At 38.6% G+C, this 18,544-nt stretch overlaps 2 protein-coding genes across 2 annotated transcripts; one reads left to right on the forward strand and one right to left on the reverse strand.

Moving 5' to 3' along the window:
- Window positions 1–1,172: 1,172 nt before the first annotated feature.
- LOC129747071 (putative ATP-dependent RNA helicase SoYb) lies at window positions 1,173–9,954 on the forward strand. The gene is made up of 12 exons (XM_055741087.1): window positions 1,173–1,567; window positions 1,778–2,005; window positions 2,121–2,385; window positions 2,450–3,365; window positions 5,472–5,727; window positions 5,795–5,974; window positions 6,102–6,609; window positions 6,704–7,032; window positions 7,093–7,523; window positions 7,581–8,420; window positions 8,473–8,722; window positions 8,799–9,954. The coding sequence occupies exons 1-12, from the start codon at window positions 1,385–1,387 to the stop codon at window positions 9,801–9,803; spliced, it is 5,391 nt and encodes a 1,796-aa protein (XP_055597062.1). The 5' UTR covers window positions 1,173–1,384; the 3' UTR covers window positions 9,804–9,954.
- A 759-nt stretch (window positions 9,955–10,713) lies between these two features.
- LOC129745905 (NEDD8 ultimate buster 1-like) lies at window positions 10,714–13,201 on the reverse strand. The gene is made up of 4 exons (XM_055739284.1): window positions 12,883–13,201; window positions 12,358–12,828; window positions 11,987–12,229; window positions 10,714–11,930 (listed from the first exon to the last, which is right to left on the reverse strand). The coding sequence occupies exons 1-4, from the start codon at window positions 13,012–13,014 to the stop codon at window positions 10,866–10,868; spliced, it is 1,911 nt and encodes a 636-aa protein (XP_055595259.1). The 5' UTR covers window positions 13,015–13,201; the 3' UTR covers window positions 10,714–10,865.
- Between the last annotated feature and the right edge of the window lie 5,343 nt (window positions 13,202–18,544).

The raw sequence follows: 18,544 nt of genomic DNA on the forward strand, positions 1-18,544 counted from the left end.
GAAGTAGAAATATGGTTGTTTTTTAACCGCATGGAAGATTACCGTAGAAATTCAAAAATGGTTATTTTTCAACCGTAAGGGCTGTTTTGTGCGATTTGATTACAATTGTTGAAGGAATTGATAAAATAAGAGTTATCAGAACATTAATTTTATTGTTTTTGTACTTAATACTTATAAACTATGCCCCATTGTAGTAATTTGAAAGCCTTTTTGTATATTATGACTGCCACCTAGCTTTAAGCAAACGCCAACAGCAGCCGAATAACCTGGTAGCAGGAGTAAAATTCCCCCACGAGCGCTACCGAAACCTGATAAGAAAGCGAGCTCTTGCGGGATGGCCAATACCATTATCCCTAGTTTGCTATCTTTAACGGGGTGAGGGTGAAGGAGGCGGGTCTGGCGAATAATCTTTGACTCGCTGGTGATGTTTTTCAAATATTTTGGCCTCCTTCCGGGTGGTGCTCCAGCTCCTTCCGGGCGGTGTGAAAAACAATTCCTGTATTCCATTAGCAGTGGCTGGTAACGATGGACCGGTGTGTGAGTTCTCGTCCTATGGAATGTTGTTGGTTTATCAAACGGAATCGAATCGGCATCATCCAGTCGGCACCCTGAAATTTTTCTTTGTTCATGTTGTTGGGATCGACAAATAATTGGAATAAATCACTTACCTTTCTCCATCTTCGACAAATTCGAAGTTTGTACGATTTCCAGAACTGATTTTTCAGGAAACTGGATGCTGTTCCGCGGAAGAAAAAATTTGCTTGGGCGTCCGGCTGCAGTTTGAACCGCTTTCAAAATGGCGATATCAAATTATTCAACCATTTTATGGTTTATACTCGAAAACTACCAAAATGGTTAAAATTCTTGCTAGAAAAATTATTGAAAAATAACCATATTGGCGATTTTGAAGTAAACATCATAAAATGGTTATTTAAGAACCATAAATGGTTATAAGAAAATGAGCGTGTGGGATTCTTCGACAATCAAGTAGTTTAACTGAGTTCTTCAGGTTGCCATCGAACCCAAATCAAACCCGCGGTTTAAATTATTTCAATTTCAGTTATTTTTAACCCATTTTCAAGATTCTTATTTCAGCGTGCATAATTCCATTGAAAATCATTGCAATTTTACGTGTATTAACTTAAAAATAACACATTTCTATAAAAGCATTTTAGAGTGTAACCGCGCATAACCAAACATTCAGTGCGTTTAAACAAAAATTCAGGTCTAAATTGTTTGTGCAAGCTAAATTACGTACTTAATAGCGTGATAAAGTGTTAAAGCTTACAAATTACTTTAGATTAACAATTACTTGACCAGTTCAGCTACCCGAGCTTTTCTGTTTTTGTTCGGTGTCGTTATCTGGTACCAGCGGAGGAACATCATGGAGGACGATACGATTCGCATAACCCACTACATAAATCCACACATGTTCTGGTACAAGCCAGTGTCCGCATACGTTCACAACATGGACGAAAAGCGGTTCCAGTTGTCTATCGACGAGTACTGCGAAACGCACTTCCGGCAAGTTAATGACGAGCGTAACTACGAAGCCTTTCCGGGAGAGGTTAGTTTTTTTTTACTTGGTTGCTTACATCTGTAACCCGGACGGGTTACACTATCGAATTCTGGTGATTCGTGGAAGGATCAAGGATTTAGCGCATTGGTCGTTGAAATTCGCTTATTAACGTATTTCGAAAGTTTTCTTTTGTTTATTTGAAAATATTGATGTTTTTCCTGTTTCACATGAATAAACACGATTAATTTCCGATTTCAGACAGTAGCAGTGCTCGATTTTGATCGCAACAAGTGGTGCCGCTGCGTGGTGGACGGCATCCTGGAAGACGATGGAGGCGATAAACTGTACAACCTTTGGTCCATCGACGATGGGGTACCGATTCAATCTTCCTATCGTTATGTTAACCCATTACCTGAAAAATTTTCGTCGGAAGCAATCAGTAAAGTGAAGCGAGGAGCAATCAAGAATGTACTTCCTTCGGAATGGGTGAGTAAACCACTTGTTACCACAATATTAAAGTTTGAAAGATTCAACTTCAACTCCAATTGAGTTTTGAACGTCAATCCAAACACTCTTATTAATTGATCATTTCTTTTGAAAGGTTTACGATTACCAAGAGGACAGATTAATGTCTAAGGTCGCATCGCGCTGGGATGACAACGCGATACAAGTGCTCCATTCGATCATCCAAAACTCGAGCAAGATATACTTCCGCAGTGTCACAAGGCACAGGGTGCATAATGTAATGATCAATTTCGGGGATTTGGAAATAGTAACACGCAAAAACAAGGTTTTCAGTGCTGCACATGTGCTGAAGAAAATACGCGAGAAAGTTTCCGAGGTGGAACCAAGAGATTTCTTCTCCAGTGAGTGCACCGAAGGAGATTAAAACTATCGTTTTAAGTATTAATTCGTTTTTTTAACTTACAGAACTTCTGGAGATAAACACTACAAATGGCGTTCGTAGTCTTCCGGATAGGGACACTGGAAGGAGTCTAAAAAACCACATTATCTCGCATGACCCAAGTCCGATGAAACCGAACAAAACCTGTAACGATAGCAAACATTTGGAGAAAGAATCAAATCACGCGAAACAAAACGGCATAAACGTCCGCGAATTGGAGAAAAATGGTGTACATGAGGAAGATTTCGATGAAAGCGCAAGTATGATCCAACCTTATAATGCCCGAGTACAGACCAACTATCAGCCGAAACAGGATCCGGTGATAGAAGTTTCTAATTCTGATGAGGAGTTGTACCCGATTTCATCATCAATGGTCAAAGCTGGACGCAATGCTGCCTTCGAAAAGAATCTCTGGCAACAGAAAACCAAACCCCCAAGTAACGATTCATTTGAAAGAATCAAATCCAAGGAACTTCCGAAGCGCAATTCATACGATCGCGACTCATCAAATTCTAGTTCCGTCAGAAATGATGATATGTCTGACGTTCCTAAGTCTACATCTTTTCTCAGCAAATTGGAAATGCGGAAAAAGCTTCGTGCAGCTCAGAAAAGTTCCGTTTTATCAGTCCCTAAGGAACAGCCAATGGAGGAACTTGAGACAAAAGTCACTACATTGAACATAGTTCCTGCTGGCTTCAGCATGAGCAAGATTGCTTTCGAAAACGGAAAAGTTGTAGCAGGAGACTCGACAGACTACTCGGAACGTAAGAGCAAAAACAAATCACCCAATTTCAAACTACGCTCGAACAACACCAGTTCATCTTACTCAACAGCCAATGGGAGATCTCAGGAAAACGGCTATGATACTGGCAATGACAGTCGAAAAGTCTATGTGACTAAAAACAACAGCCGTTTCGATCAGCTTATAGAAGACGAAGCATGGTAAGATTTGTATAAAGCAAGCTGCTAAATTCTATTTTCAACTGGTATTCCTCCCAATTGTAATGATAAGTCGATTGCCTTTTTTTACTATTTGATAGTTACTATCTTTTCCGGTCTCTCAAAAGGCATCTTTCGCAAAACAACATAGAGTGCATAACAATTATATAGAGAGAATTAAAATGATCCCTGATAATAAGTCGAGAATGACATAAATATGTTAAAACGACTATAATCGAAAAAAGAAAAAGACTCCGAATATTGACTTATTGACAAAAGAATCAATTATTGCATAACTTTAAGTTTTTAAGCTTCCTTCATTCGAAATGATGATTCAAGTATTGTCATTCTTATCCTATACTTTCAACACAATCTGTTTTTATTCATTTTCTTTAACTTTATACCAAGCACCTTCACTATTTCAACTCTAGAAAGTCTTTCTCCATTAAAAGCTTCAGTTTGAATTCATAACTTCATTAGGGCCCGATAAGGCATAACCGTGCAGTATCTTACACAGGAGATCCTTGTTAAAGAATATAAAATCTTGCAAAAACTAAAAATCATAGTTACAAAAAAAGTAATCCCTCAACAATTCATTCCCCTTTTCTTAAATTGGTTACAACTCTAACAGTTGAGTCGCCGCGACTATTACTAACATTTTAATTGTGAAAAGCACACTCGGCACAATAAAGTTAATGAGTAAAAGGTTTTACTAAAACTTGTTTTGGTCCTTGTTATGTGCTACGAAACAAGTTTATAAGTCGGATCTCAGCAGATGATCTACATCCGTCCTCAACAGGTTGTTCTGAGAGCATTGCTTGCATAAACTATCTACTACTTTGCATTTTTATGATTGGCATTAACATAAAAAGGTTCGGCCTATAACATTTCCTTTTTTTCTCTCTTGAAAACGCAATCGTATGTTCAGGCCAACAATTCTACAGAGTTACAATACTATTCCCGTACTTTTAAAAAATAAATGAACACCTTGAAACAGCTTCATAAATAATCAAATCGTACCAACATATTTGCAACCAACTGGCAACAACTTTAAGACAATCGTGGAGAAATGGATTGAGAGAAAACATGGAAAAGTGGACTTCTATATGACGCATTTCTTCTTCGCAGTTGACATCACATGGGAAGGGATGTTTTACTGTGGCAGATTTATCCCGAAGTAGAGTGGATCTCAATGCCAGACGAGTCTTTTTTAGGATGTCATCTTCGTCGGAAATTATCGAAGTCGTAGACAGAGAAGATCAATTTGAGCAATTCTTGAAGTTTTTTGTTCAATTCTTAAATTGGTGTTACATTGTAAATATCTTTTAAAGGTACGGAAATTTTAGCCACCATGACTAAAATGTGCGAATATCAGACCAATTGTTTCCATTTTATGTTTTTCTTTTTCAAATAAGAGTAAAAATAGTTTTTTCAATGCTTTCTTAGAATGCCTCATTCGTCAACAATATTAAATCAAAGTAAATAACCTTAAAGTTAGCGAGCTGTTCGAAGTTGTGGACTTGATTTGAGACACCGATGTTCCTTACCATTTTTAATATGAAAAAATTGATGAAAAAATGAATTTCTCCATCACGTGGTTAACTAGAGATTGAGAGCTCAATACAATTGAATTATGTCCTCGTACTAGAAATGAAATGGATAGAATCAGTTTAAAATAGTTGCACAAGTTAAGTTTAAATTCGGATTACATATTGTGTTCAATGTTTCGTGAAGGATAATAGGCTCATTTTTACTTTTCTGTTATTTCATTCTATGAACTAACCCTTCCGTGATAAAAAATAATGCATAACTGTGAGAAAAACTAGAATGTCTTTAATAATAAAAATAAATAAAAAACAATTCATCGGTTAATAGAAATAAAGTAAACAAGAAACAGAAAAAGTCGTATTTAAACTGCTGTTCCGATTGCCATTGATAATTTACTACTCTCAATCAACTGAAGAAAAAGAATGCCAGCAATAAGTATCCCTTCACAGCTGATCAATGACAACTAATGGTCGGTCATCGCGCACACCTGATTACAAGTTAGCATCCACAATCACTTTACAGCCATTGCAACCAATGCTTTATCTTTTCTTTTCTTTACAGTGTGCGATCCAGTCTCTGCTATCATCGGGTGCTGGTGCACGGCAAAAGAATCCCCAAGCCAGTGGATCGATTGGAGGCAGCCAATTTTTGCCCTGAGGTACATCGGGAGCTAAGTCTGCTGAACTTTGGCTCGATTCATCGAATCCAAGCGTACGCCTGGCCGCATATTCTGCGGGGCAATTCGTTCTTCTGCGTCAATGCTGCCTTGACGGGCAAAACTTTTTCGTATCTACCGGCAATTTGCTCGGAAGTTATGGTAATTACAAAGTGGTTAATTTGGAGACGTTTTTCTAAACTAATTTTGGTTGCCTCATCTTTCACAGAAAATGCACGACGAAGATCTGGTTAAGAGTGGACCAGGACCAACGGTCATTATCATATCCAAATCATCGCGTGAAGTTCAACGGGTGGCAAGTTACTGTAAGAAAATGCTGAACTCTTCAGTGAACAAATCCATGGCCGTTGTGGAGGCTTGCGGTGCCAGAGACATTCCTAAAGCTTGTGTAAGTAAATGGAGTTTTTCAACAGCACGATGTTTTGTTTGCAATCAAATGTAGTGAACCAAATAAAATTATTTTTTAAGTTTTCTTATAATCCTACCTTTATAATAATCCAACATCTTTTTTCCAGAATCTCTTGCTAAATGGATGCGCTGTCCTAGTTGCCACAGCCCCTGCCTTCAAGCGAATATTTGAGAGCATGCCAAATGCATTGGTGAAGGAACGGATTATGGCAGTGGTTATCGATAACATCGACATGATCATTGAGCGTTTCGGCAGCGAGCTGCAACTGTTGTGCAAAGTTTGTGATAAACCGGAGCTTCAAATGGTCGTAACTGCTACCTATTGGAACCCCATGTTTACCGGCTTTCTCAAGAGATACAAGAACATGATCATATGCATTGGAGCTTACTTGGAGGCAGCGGCTTACGGGAAGTCAACTATAACACTGAAATTGAATACCGAAGAAATGAAAATGCATAATATACTGACTTTTATGAAAGAAAATAATTATCAAAACGAACGAACTCTGGTTGTGTGCAGTGAACCTGTGGAAGTGTACAATGTTGTGGAACAACTCAAGTCACAATCAATCACACATATGTTTTGCAACGATAAAACTACCCTGACAAAAATGAGTAAGTTTGTTTTTTTTTATATAGATATTTCGATTGAACTTGCTCTTAGACCGCTATGTATCAAATTAACGGTTATATCATTTAAATCTTTCAGACGGTTTCAAGGAGTGGGACAATCAACTAGCCGGTGAAATGCACGTCATGGTATGCTACGACGATATTTTGCCGGAACTGGAAATATCCAAAGCTCAGCACATAATTCACTACAGCTTGCCAAGCTCGTGGACAAAGTTTACGCGTCGCTTCGCTTGTTCATTTGGCTATTACCAAGATCCGTTCCGCGATGATTGCATTGTACAGCAGAAACCTTCATCTTCAGTGATTCTGCTAGACGAAAACAACAACGAACAACTACCGAAGCTAGTGGAGTTTTTGCGAATACACAATCATGATGTTGCTGGACCGGTTTTGAAGTTGGCAAACGTTAGTAAAATTGTTGTTAAATCGAAAAAAAGTAGATTTTGATTGTTTATTTATTTTTAGAACATTCGTATTCAACAAGAAGAACAAAAGCTCGCTGTCGGCAATCAGATTGACTTTTGTTCGCAAGTGCTTGAATTTGGTAAATGTCGAACAACGGGTTGTACGAAACGGCACGTTTTTACCACAAATGATCTTCGAATAGATTCGATAGTTCCCACCTGCGGTATTATTAAAATGAAAATATATAATCTCTTTTCACCGACCTATTATACTGTGCGGATACTGGAGCATCGTGACTACGGCGAAAAGCAATGGAATAAAGTGAATGACCCGCAAAAGTTCCTTGAACTGGACCTGGAAATGCAGCAGCACTTTTCTAACGAAGATCGCCACTGCAATCATGGAGAGGTTCACTACAACGACTGGTGTGCAATTCACGACGAACATCGTTATTGGCGTTGCCGCATTATTAGTATCGACCAGAAAAAATTGTAAGTTTTTATTTCTGAAAATAAGTATTTTCTTCAACTAAAATTTTTTTTTTACAGAGAAAATTCAATAAGCAAGAAAGTGAAAGTGAAACTTCTAGATGTTGGACGTGCTATCGATTGCCTTTCCTCGGAACTGTTACATCTACCAAAAGACTTTTGCCGATTGCCACCGCAGGCCATCGATATCCGGATTGTTGGAGTTGTACCACATGATCTTGAAACAGACTGGGATAAGCGGGTTACTCACACCATTCGTGAGTGGGTTCAAAAGTATACAGCTAATGATCGTTTTCATGTGGAGGGTAAAGTGATGTTGGCGATCCGGGATACCGTGTGGGTCGATACAATCCGGCTAGTGGAGCATTTGGAGGGTATCAATACGGAATTGCACGAGATTCATGTAAAGTCGGAAATTGTAGGTAAAAACTTCGGTGTAACTGATAAGGAACCGTTGGAGCTGCTAACAAAAATGGTAGAAGCATGTGAAATGTATCGCGACCGGAACAACGGGCCATCTCCTAAACCGGAAGATTTTGATCAACAAGTGGATGAAGAGGACAAAGCGCATGTTAGTGAAATTGATAGCACAGAATCGGATGAGTTTTTTCGGTTGAAGTCAAAGGAAAACACTGATAAATCAAAGACCAAAAAGAAAGTAATAGTACCGATTGAGATTACCGACGATTCTGATGCCAGCGTGCCAGTTCTGAATGACATGAGTCGTGTTTCTGCATCGACTTCAGAAAAAAGTAAAATTGATGAACCAGATCCAATCATCCAAGTTCAACGCCGGAAAATATGCGAATTTTACGAGGGGCTAGAAGAAGGTGCAACCTATGAAGTTTACGTTTCTCAGTATTATGGACCGGATGATTTCTACGTTTGTAAAATTGATAAGTACGATCCTAAAAAAATGTTTTAGTGCAAAACTAATTTATTTATACCGTAGGTTTTCATCGATCGCTTCAGCTATCAAGGAATTCACTGAAAATGAAACTAACCTTGTTCCGCTCAAAACAGTTGAGGTCGGAGAGTACTGCTTGGTTTTATACGACAGTGCCTATCAACGAACAAAGATAGTAGACGTAGAGGGTCAGAATGCTCGCGTGTTTTTCCTAGACATTGGAGGATATGAGACCTATGGATCGATCGACCTTTTTGAGTTACCAGATGATGTTCTTAAAACGGCTGCTTTTTGTGTTAGTTCATTTAATTATATTTATTTATTCTACTTTTCTCTATTTTTGGTTATTCATTACCCATTTTTCATTTCAGGCCATAAAGGCAAAATTTGCCTGCATTCAGCCCCGTGAGGAGAAAAACGGTTGGGATCCTGAAGTCAGTGACAGGATTTACGACGAAGTGCTCGCTGATTATCGTACTTTTAATGCCAAAGTTATCGAAACATTACCTGATAATCCGGTCGATACTTTCGTCAATTGCAAATTTTATCGGCTTCTACTATTTGACCCGAATCAAGAGCTGGAATCATGGATTTTCGACGAAATTGTAGAACTTAAACTTGCTCGTTACATTGAAGATGAACGACCGTATTCTGTTGACATAAACTTCGGGGACGACGATTTCCGCCGCTTGCTTGATCCTAATTACGATCCTTCCAGAAAACCCGCAGACAGTGGTAGTGACAGTGAGGCAAGAATTGAAGAATATATAGAACCCACTCCTGTCGTCGTTGAACCTGCTGCTGTTGAACCGAGAAAGCCACCCACGAAACTGTCTCTGCTTAAACAAAGGTTGCGTCGAAGAAAGTCAGCACACGCGAAATCGTATCCTCGTCTGAAGAGTGAATTTCGAAGCCCGAAAACAATGTGGCGCCAGGACAACTCTCTCATAGTCATACGCATTTCAGCACCGGAAAATGTTCGGTACGATTTAGAAATGGATTCTGAATCACTTAAGTTGTGCTACGTAGAGGATGATGAAAAATACCTTCTCTCGATTATATTCTTTGCTGCCATTATTCCAGAACTAGTGGTCCATGAAGTTCGTGGTCTATCGATTGTAGTGCGGGTTGTGAAGTTGGTGCAATCGCTTCAATGGCCCTCGCTGATGAGAAATGGAGACAAAGTGCCTTGGTTGCAGCAGTGCATGGAAGTCAGCAACTCTGATGAAACCGATGGATTTGAGGGAACATACCGGGGAATGCCGTCGGTGCCGAATCTCGACTCAACTGACAGTGTGAGCGACGAACCAGATTATAGTGAACATTACGACCGGTTCGACCCCATCGATGATGATTATTTCCTCAGGGAAGATTAAACACTTTTACTTTAAACGCTTTAACTTTACAATGTTATTACAACTACGGATACTGAGTATCCAGATTGGTTTTGAAAACCTGCACCATAGGTATTTCTTATGCGTTCCTTTTTGCGTAATAAAATAGTATATTCTCATAACTTGACTAAGACCGGATGGCTTTTCTTATTGTAACTAAAAAGGCTTATTTCAATATCAAGCTTGTTTTGAGTCCAGAGTAAGGTAACAAACATATTTACAATGAGTATTTTAGTACTGTTGATCAGTTAAGTTCGCAGGCCAGACGAAGGCCTTTATTCTGTACCGCGCGGGAGGTGACGATATTCGATTCACCCAAGTCACTCAATTCCAGGAGTCGCTTTAGGCGAGCAGCTTCACTTCGGATGAACTTTAAATAGAGTCCCGTGATGCTAAGGTGACTCGACTATCGCCCCGCATGCGCGGCGCGTAATAAGGAACAAAACTAATTAATTCTTTTTTTTATTTATGAACATTTCTTGCAGATTTTATGAACATTACTTTCCATCAACCTAATCAATTTAGTGCATATCGGTTTGCTCCGATGGTTCAATGATGACCTATGCAAATCTGGAGAGATCCATGTGGACAAACGTTTTAAAAGGCGAGAGACGTTTGGAGAACGTGCATTCATATTGGTAAGAGTCACTCAATTTTCTTTTTTACGGTACGTTACTGCTGATTAATTTTGATTAATTCATCTCCCTCCATGGTTCAGCATAAGTTGAAAGTAAAATATCGTTCAACGCCAGATTAAAAAATATTAAACTATCAATTATCTTATTATCTATAACCCTTAACAATGACAAGTAAAAGAGCTTTGAAGGCTTCGAATCCTATCGTATTACAGAAAAGAGGATAATGTGATAATGTTGCGAAAATGCTAGAAGTATCGTTTTTGCATCACGCTAAATATATTGCTCAATATGATAAAACATATTAATATTCATCACAATTTAAAAAAAAAAATAGGACAATAATTATATTCCTTTAAAATTTGAAACCTACATATAAAATTGATGCACATTTCAATAGGGTCCTGAATTATTGCATATTCAGTAACTTCTTGTATTCAGCCAGAATTGTCGCTTCTTCCTGTAGCGGCAGATCCAGGTACGTATCACTGCTGGTATCCATATCTTTGGAAAAACTCTTGTATAAAATGTCCATCATTTCCTTTTTGGCGTTATTGGTAGTATTTTTGGACCTCTTGCGAGAGGGACCGGCTTGCTCTTCCGAACCCCCAATTTCGTCGGAACTTTTGCTGGAAGAGTTTTTGGTAGAACCATCGTCTGTGGAGCTGTTATCAGTGGATGACGATGTGGACGGACGATCAAGCTCGTTGCTCTCACCAAGCAGAGCATCATAAACGTTATTGTTTTTTGCACTTATGAGAAATTCAACTGCCTCTTCAAAATTGTTGGTCGTTTGTTTGAGTGCTGTTTCGGCAGCTTCCTTATGAAAGCCTAAATCGACAAGTTTATCGATAAGCTCCGAACATGGTTCTATTTTTTCCACCAACTCCCGCTTTAGATCACTTTGTTTAAGTTGAAGTTCATTCAGCGCTGTTAGTAAGTCGTTTGCAGATCTTTTTAAAGCTATGGCAGCTAAAGTTTCCGGAAATCCCATTTCTACTAGTTGATCAACAAGTTCAATGTTGATGCGACAGTCATCACAGTTGTGTCCGATTTTACGGTATAAATTTCTTTCACGCTTTGATTTTTTCTCGTTTTTAGAAACAGTTTCGCGGCGGTTGTTTATAAATTCGATAGCAACCTCCACATTGTTGGAGCAAGCACGCAGAGCTATCCGTGCCTCGGTGAGCTCGAATCCAAACTCCAAAAGCTTCGTCAAACAACCGTCATCGATTTTCAACGATTGCAACTCAGTTTCAACAATTTGAAACATTGTTTCGGCATCTTCTCGTTTATTCTGATGAAATAAGAGCACTGCTTTCAAAAGATGGAGTCTCAACAAAAGCGCCTTTTCGTTGCATTGTTGAGTTCCTTTAATGGCCGTTACGCGTCTCATATTTTCACCATAGCTTTGATGAAACTTTTCCTCACACAGCTTTATGCGCTGCTCTGCATCAGGGAGCTGATTTATATTCTAAAATATAAAAAATTAAAATTCAGTTCACCAACAAATTTTACATGTTATACTACCTTCAAGCACAGATAACACCAAACGATGTCTAGATTGAGGAGCGCATAGTTGTCCACAACCGTCAACAGTTGGGAATTGCACATGCGAAAGTCGCTATCCGCTTCGAGAAACAGTAGCAATGCTTCCTCGAAATTTTCCCTGCGAAGCGCTACTTTACCTTTTTCGTATAACGTCAATGCCATCAGCAGAGCTTTCTTCTCAGCCCTTGGCAGATGTATAGCGTTTCCATCCTGATCTTCCAACTGCAATGAAAATGGGTCTAAATTAATGTGAATCCACAGTTGTTTTTGTTGAGGTCCTCGACTTGAGGAATTGAAATGATGATTTTTGGAAGAAAAAACTTCAAAAGTCTTTAACCTCATCAACTTACGCTCAGAAAATCCGAATGGTCATTTTCGTTAATAATTAGCTCTGCATCCGTTCGTATTCTATGAACTCTATCGAAAGTTTTGTGTTCCTGTTGAGCAGTTTCCTGACTCTGAGTCAACACCAGAACCATTACCGTGGCTCCATTGGTAACACCCTGGTCTGCAAGAATTCGCTCAGGGTTCACTACTTTGCCGGCGCATACCAACTTGATCATTCGGTCATCGAGCCCAAGCTTTTCAGCCACCAATGCCGCCAGGTCGGATCCCTTACCAGTGGATTTGACCTTCACGTCGAAATGCCGATTCGACGAGCCTTGCGTTGGCGTACGAATGCGCAGAGTGGCGATGCCGGTCTTGAGATATTCATCCTTGCTTTTCAGTTTATCTAAAGCATTTTGCTGCAACTTCCGGATAACATTCAAACAATCCTTGAAGGATATTTTCAGCTCATCGTGAAATGAGTTTGCCAATTTCTGGGAAAAGTAAAATATTTGAATTTGGAATGATATGACACACTTTTTACATACCTCCAGTTCTGACTCAACACATTCTCCTGAAGTTGGGTTAAAAAACGGGAGCTCCCAGAGTTTGACTTTTTGCTGGTTCAATTTTGCACGAATTTGGATCACGTAATTCTCGTCCTCGAGTTCAGTCGTCATTTTTCTCGACTGTGGTTGTTGGCAGAATTAACTTGATTATTTCACATAGAATGACAGCCTTTAACAAAGAAAAATTTCCGAGAAATTCTTTCGATTAACAGGCAGAGGCGTAGAAAGTAATATCAGTAAAAACCCAAGTTTTCCTGTAAATTCCTGATTCCAGTAGCAGAAACGAGCAAAACAAATAACGCGTAAAACAAAAACAAAGAAAATGATCGCCCAGCATGAATACGGAAAATTACTTTTCAAAAATTGAGTGATAAAATACCCTTGAACCAGTGAGTAGTTTTAGATGCACCCTGTTCGGAAGGTTTTCTTGCTTAATACAAACGTAAAGAAGAAGGTTCAGCGATTATTATCAGCGGTGTGTAGACTCGCTTCGGAAAGAATCATTCGGCTGATTTTTTCCGAGTTTAACTTGTTGTGTGCAGATTGATTTTATCTTCATTACAATCATGACGTGATTGCACACAAAACGAAGAGAACAGTTCCGAATTTATGTTTTCCATGCCTCGCAGGAATAAAATCACACCAACGAAACAACAGAACGAAGCTTACCATTCACGAATGCACACGAGCGATCGTTGCCCGACGGACCGAGTGTACATTGCCTCGCACCCTTCTCCCACTCGTTTCCCGTTCCCTTCACGGAAAATAATAAAAAGGTAAAATTTACCGAGTTAGCAAAGGTGAACGCTCGTGAAAGCCAAAAAGGTAACTTCTACCTCTTCGAGGTGAAACTCACCTCACAGTGAGGTAAAATTTACCTGAATCGAGGTTTGAAAAAAGGTACAATTCACCGAGAAAAAAGGTGAATCCAAAAAAGGTAAATCTTACCTCGTAGCGAGGTGAATTGAGCTCGATAAAAAAGTATAATTCACCTAGAAAAAAAGGTAAATCCAAATAAGGTAAAACTTACCTCGTAGCGAGGTGTAATTGACCTGGATTGAGCCAAACAAAACGGTACAATTCTTCTAAAAAAAAAAGTAACTATTCGCCGAACCCGTTCATTGAGGTTAAGCTGTTTTGTCATTCTAGGAACAAGTTTTGCTTTGTGTCTAATATGTGAAAATCGGAATAGAATGGTAAGTGTTCTTAAATATCATTTAGTTGTGCTGGTTCTCGTCATAATACTATTGATTTTGTTTCAGATCGGCCCATAGAGCTTTGAGGTGTATTCCACGTCATCTTCCAGCCGGAAAAGCCGAACCTGACCGGATTAGTAGAACGGAGGAGGCCATGAATGTACGCAACGCAGGTGGATTCAGCGGCCATAGCGGCTCAGAAGAACGCGAAGCCGAATTACCAGTCCCTAATTATCTATATATATAAAAATGAATTTCTGTCTGTCTGTCTGTCTGTCTGTCTGTCTGTCTGTCTGTCTGTCTGTCTGTTCCATATAGACTCGGAAACTACTGAACCGATTTGCGTGAAACTTGGCAGGTGGGGGTATTGGAAGCAGGGGAAGGTTCCTATTGTGGTTTGAGACCCCTCCCTCTCTCGTGAAGGGGGGGAGGGGTCTCCCAAACAAAAGACAATTTTTTGCATAACTCGAGAACCCATCAAGCAAATGGTATCATATTTGGCATGGGGTGGTATTTGGGAAGGAGGAATATTTCTATGAATATTTGGTACCCCTCCCTCCTTTCAGTGGCGTGATAGAAAGGGGGGAGGGGGCTATCTTACAATTTTTCATATAACTCGAAAACTAATCAAGATATTGGATCCAAATTTGGCATGTGAAGGTATTTGGATACGAAAAACATTTCAATGATTATTTGAGACCCCTCCCTCTTTCCAGTTGAAAGGGGGAGGGGCCTCTTTCATATTTTTTATATAGTTCAAAAACTAATAAAGCAATTTGAACCAAATTTGGCATGGGAGGGTATTTGGATACGAAAAATATTTATATGATTATTTGAGACCCATCCCTCTTTCCAGTAGGGAGATATAAAGGGGGGAGGGGCCTCTTTTATAATTTTCTACACAACTCAAAAACTAATAAGGCAAATGGAACCAAAGTTGGCATGGGCGGGTATTTGGGAACGTGACATGTTTTAATGATTGTTTGAGAACCCTTCCTTCTTCAGGTGGGGAGAAAGGAAAGAGGGAGTGGAGTTTCATGCAATTTTACATCATAACTCAAAAACTACAACAGCAAATGGAACCAAATTTGGCATGGAACGATATTTGGGTACGAGAAACGCTTCTATGAATATATGGTATCCCTCACTCCTTCAAAGAGGTGGATGAAAAGAGGAAGGAAAGGTCTCCCTTACAATTTTCAGTATAACTGGAGAGTTGATCGAGCAAATTGAACCATATTTTGCATATGAGAGTATTTGGATTGGAGAAATGTTTCTATCATAAATTGAAGCCCCACTTTTTTTTTCAGCGGAAAGATATTAAGAGGGAAAGGGAAGCTTCCATATATTTTTTTTTTGCATAACTCGAGAATTTATCGAGCAAATGAAAAAAAAATTGGCATCAAAAAGTATTTGAGTACGAAAAATACTTTTTCTATGTGAAACAATTTCTTTCTTGCAGTGGGATGATAGAATTGGGAAAAGAGGAAGGGAAGAGGAGGCTTCCATTTAACTTTTTTTTTTACAAAATCCGAGAAATGGACAATCGGACTATCTGACATACCATCCTTCTTTCAGTGAGTAGGTTCATAGGAGGAGGGAGGTGAGCCCAATACAATGTTAGCATAAGTTCTCAATTTATGCTAACGAAGCCAACAAATGGAAACAAATATGGCATGGAAAGGTACTTGGTTACGAGATATCTTTCTACGATTGTTATAGATCCTTACGCTTTACAGTGTTGATAGGGGAAGAAAGGAGGAGGGTCCATATAAATTTTGTTGTTAAGCTTAAAAAGCTTATTTGATATAAGAGGATTTTTGGGAACGAAAAAAATAGGTATGATTATTAAAAATCACGACCTCCATTCAGCAGGGGATGAAGGTAAGGACAGGGAAGGGGCTCTCTTATCAGTTTTTCATCATAAATCCAGAACATATCAAGAAAAAACAACCATATTTTATAAGTTAGATTGTTTGCGTACGATTAATTTGAGACCGCCCAGACAGCTTAAAATTAACAGATCTTTAACACAAACTTATAGAGCAAGATTTAGAATATTCGTTTAAGTTATCTTTGTGTTGCAATTCGAAACTCCAGCTGCAGTTTTCATTTTATAGCGGTTGCTTATAAATTATGTTTTAATTTGATTTAAAGTAATGCCAATAAAACAATAAAAATTTGAATAATTTTTCAAAATATCATTTGATTTTGAAAGGTGTAGCAAAGCACACCGGGTCAGCTAGTCTCCAATAAATATCATTTTTGAAAGAATTTTGTATTTTTTTTAATTCTTATTGAAGAAAACAATCAAACCAACCAGCATTTACCTTTTAAATCAGTAAATGGGAAAACCGTATTATTTACTATTTTGCTAGGTGAATGCGAAAAAGGTAAAATTTACCTTTTTGCTAGGTAAATTGAAAAAAGGTAAAATTTACCTTTTTGCTAGGTGGATGAAAAAAAGGTAAAATTTACCTCGAAAGAGGGGTGGAAAAAATTCACCTCGCAAAAAGGTAAATTTTACCTTTTTTTTATTTTCCGTGTTGTATCTATTACTTTTAGCCACGCCCCCATGCGTTGTCCGATTGATGTGTTCGGTTGCCGAACGAAAACGATTTGAATTTTGAATTCGCAGAACCAGAGATGCCAATGTGCCTGATTTTTCAGGGATTGCCTGATTTTTCGAGACTCTGCCTGACAACCTGATAAGCCATCGAATTTCCCTGATTTTTTAAAATATGCCTGATTTTGTCTGATTTTTACGAATGTGATGAAAAATGGGTAGTAAAGAACTGGTTTAGGTACCATTGCTTAAGTTAAAAAGTGAAAATGTGGCTGAATGAAAGCAATCGAAAGATTCCCTTTAATTATTATTTAAAAAAGGGAATTAAAGGGAATCTTACTACTGCTTTGATTGAGAAGAATTATACAGCCAAGTAGGCTCAACACATATATTAAAGTGAAAATGTGAAGTGACGACCAAGAAAAAGGTCATCACTTTTAGCGAAATATCCGTTACTACATAGCCTGATTTTGCCTGATTTTTAATTCACCAGTTCCCTGATTTTTTAAATAGAATGTTGGCAACCCTGCGCAGAACTGTACGCGTTTGCTTCGCTGATGTTTCCCCCGATCAGAGGTGCCAGGTCGTTTAATTAAAAATCAGGATGACGCGAAGATAAAAATCAGGATTTTTCAGGACACCACTAAATTGGTGAAAATAACATGCAGTTCTGCTCAGATTGCATAACTCATGGCGAAATATAGGTGCTGAAGACGCCTCGAATCATACAACTGAAGCGAAAATAATCTTGGCTGGCCTGCAGTTAATATCGAGAAACACCATTTAAATATTATTTGAACCAAAGAATATCATTGGCTTAACTGGTTAAAATATTTTTTTAAAGATTTGTCTGATGAACTCATCATTTAACAATAAATTTAGTTATACTTTAGATCTTTTTCAAAAAATCAGGACATTTTAGGGGTCATTTTTCAAAAATCAGGACAATTCAAGCGTTTTTGAAAAATCAGGACGGCCTCTCAAAAATCAGGACAAATCCTGATAAATCAGGACACCTGACACCCCTGCCCCCGATTGTTGTTTACTCCTGCCGAGTTTACCCGAAGTTTACTTCCTGATGCTTTCCGAGTTGAACTTTCGATAGCATCATTGCAGTTTGAGGTTAAAGAAATAAAATCGTTCTGCAAAGAAGGGCAAAGTGCGAGTATGTAGACTCGCGATTTTAACATCTCTGATTATTATGAGCTAAAGAAGAAAATGTGTGCGTGCCACGGCCCACGAAGCATCGTAAATAGACGAAAAAAAAAGTCTAAATTTTAGCTATTTTTTAGTAGGCAACTGCCTACAATCAGGCGTAATAATTGGCGTTATTTTTTTTGGGAGGTTTATCGCGGGAAACATCGCCTTGAGCACTATGTGGAATATGGCACAGAGCATGCGTAATCGCCCGAATAGAATTGTACGATGAAAAAACCATGAACTTAATATTCACAAACCATAAATTTTATGGTCTACACAATGCTTATTATCGTCCACGATACCGTGAATGCACATAGGTATTCATAGTTTCCGACCATACATTTCACTGTTTTGGCGAAAATAACCATGAAAAAGGGGTATTGTTATGCAGCGTGACCATGAAAAAAATGGCGATTTCCCATACATTCGGAAGCTCAAAAATATGAAATTCATGGTGATAACAGCTTCCACTATTTCATAGTAAAACTATGGAAATCCGTTTATTTACATTGTTTTAACTAGAATCCCGCATAAATCAGTATTATACAATGACTATTCTCATTATCTTCTTCCCGAGACACCCGAAAGATTTATTCTATAGTTTTGGATTATTAATGTAAGATAAGGCTTATCGTTTTTCCATGAAATGGAATCGTTTGGACGCACTTTACGATACAGG

Source organism: Uranotaenia lowii, chromosome 2, assembly GCF_029784155.1.
Source record: "Uranotaenia lowii strain MFRU-FL chromosome 2, ASM2978415v1, whole genome shotgun sequence".
Lineage (NCBI taxonomy): Eukaryota > Metazoa > Arthropoda > Insecta > Diptera > Culicidae > Uranotaenia > Uranotaenia lowii.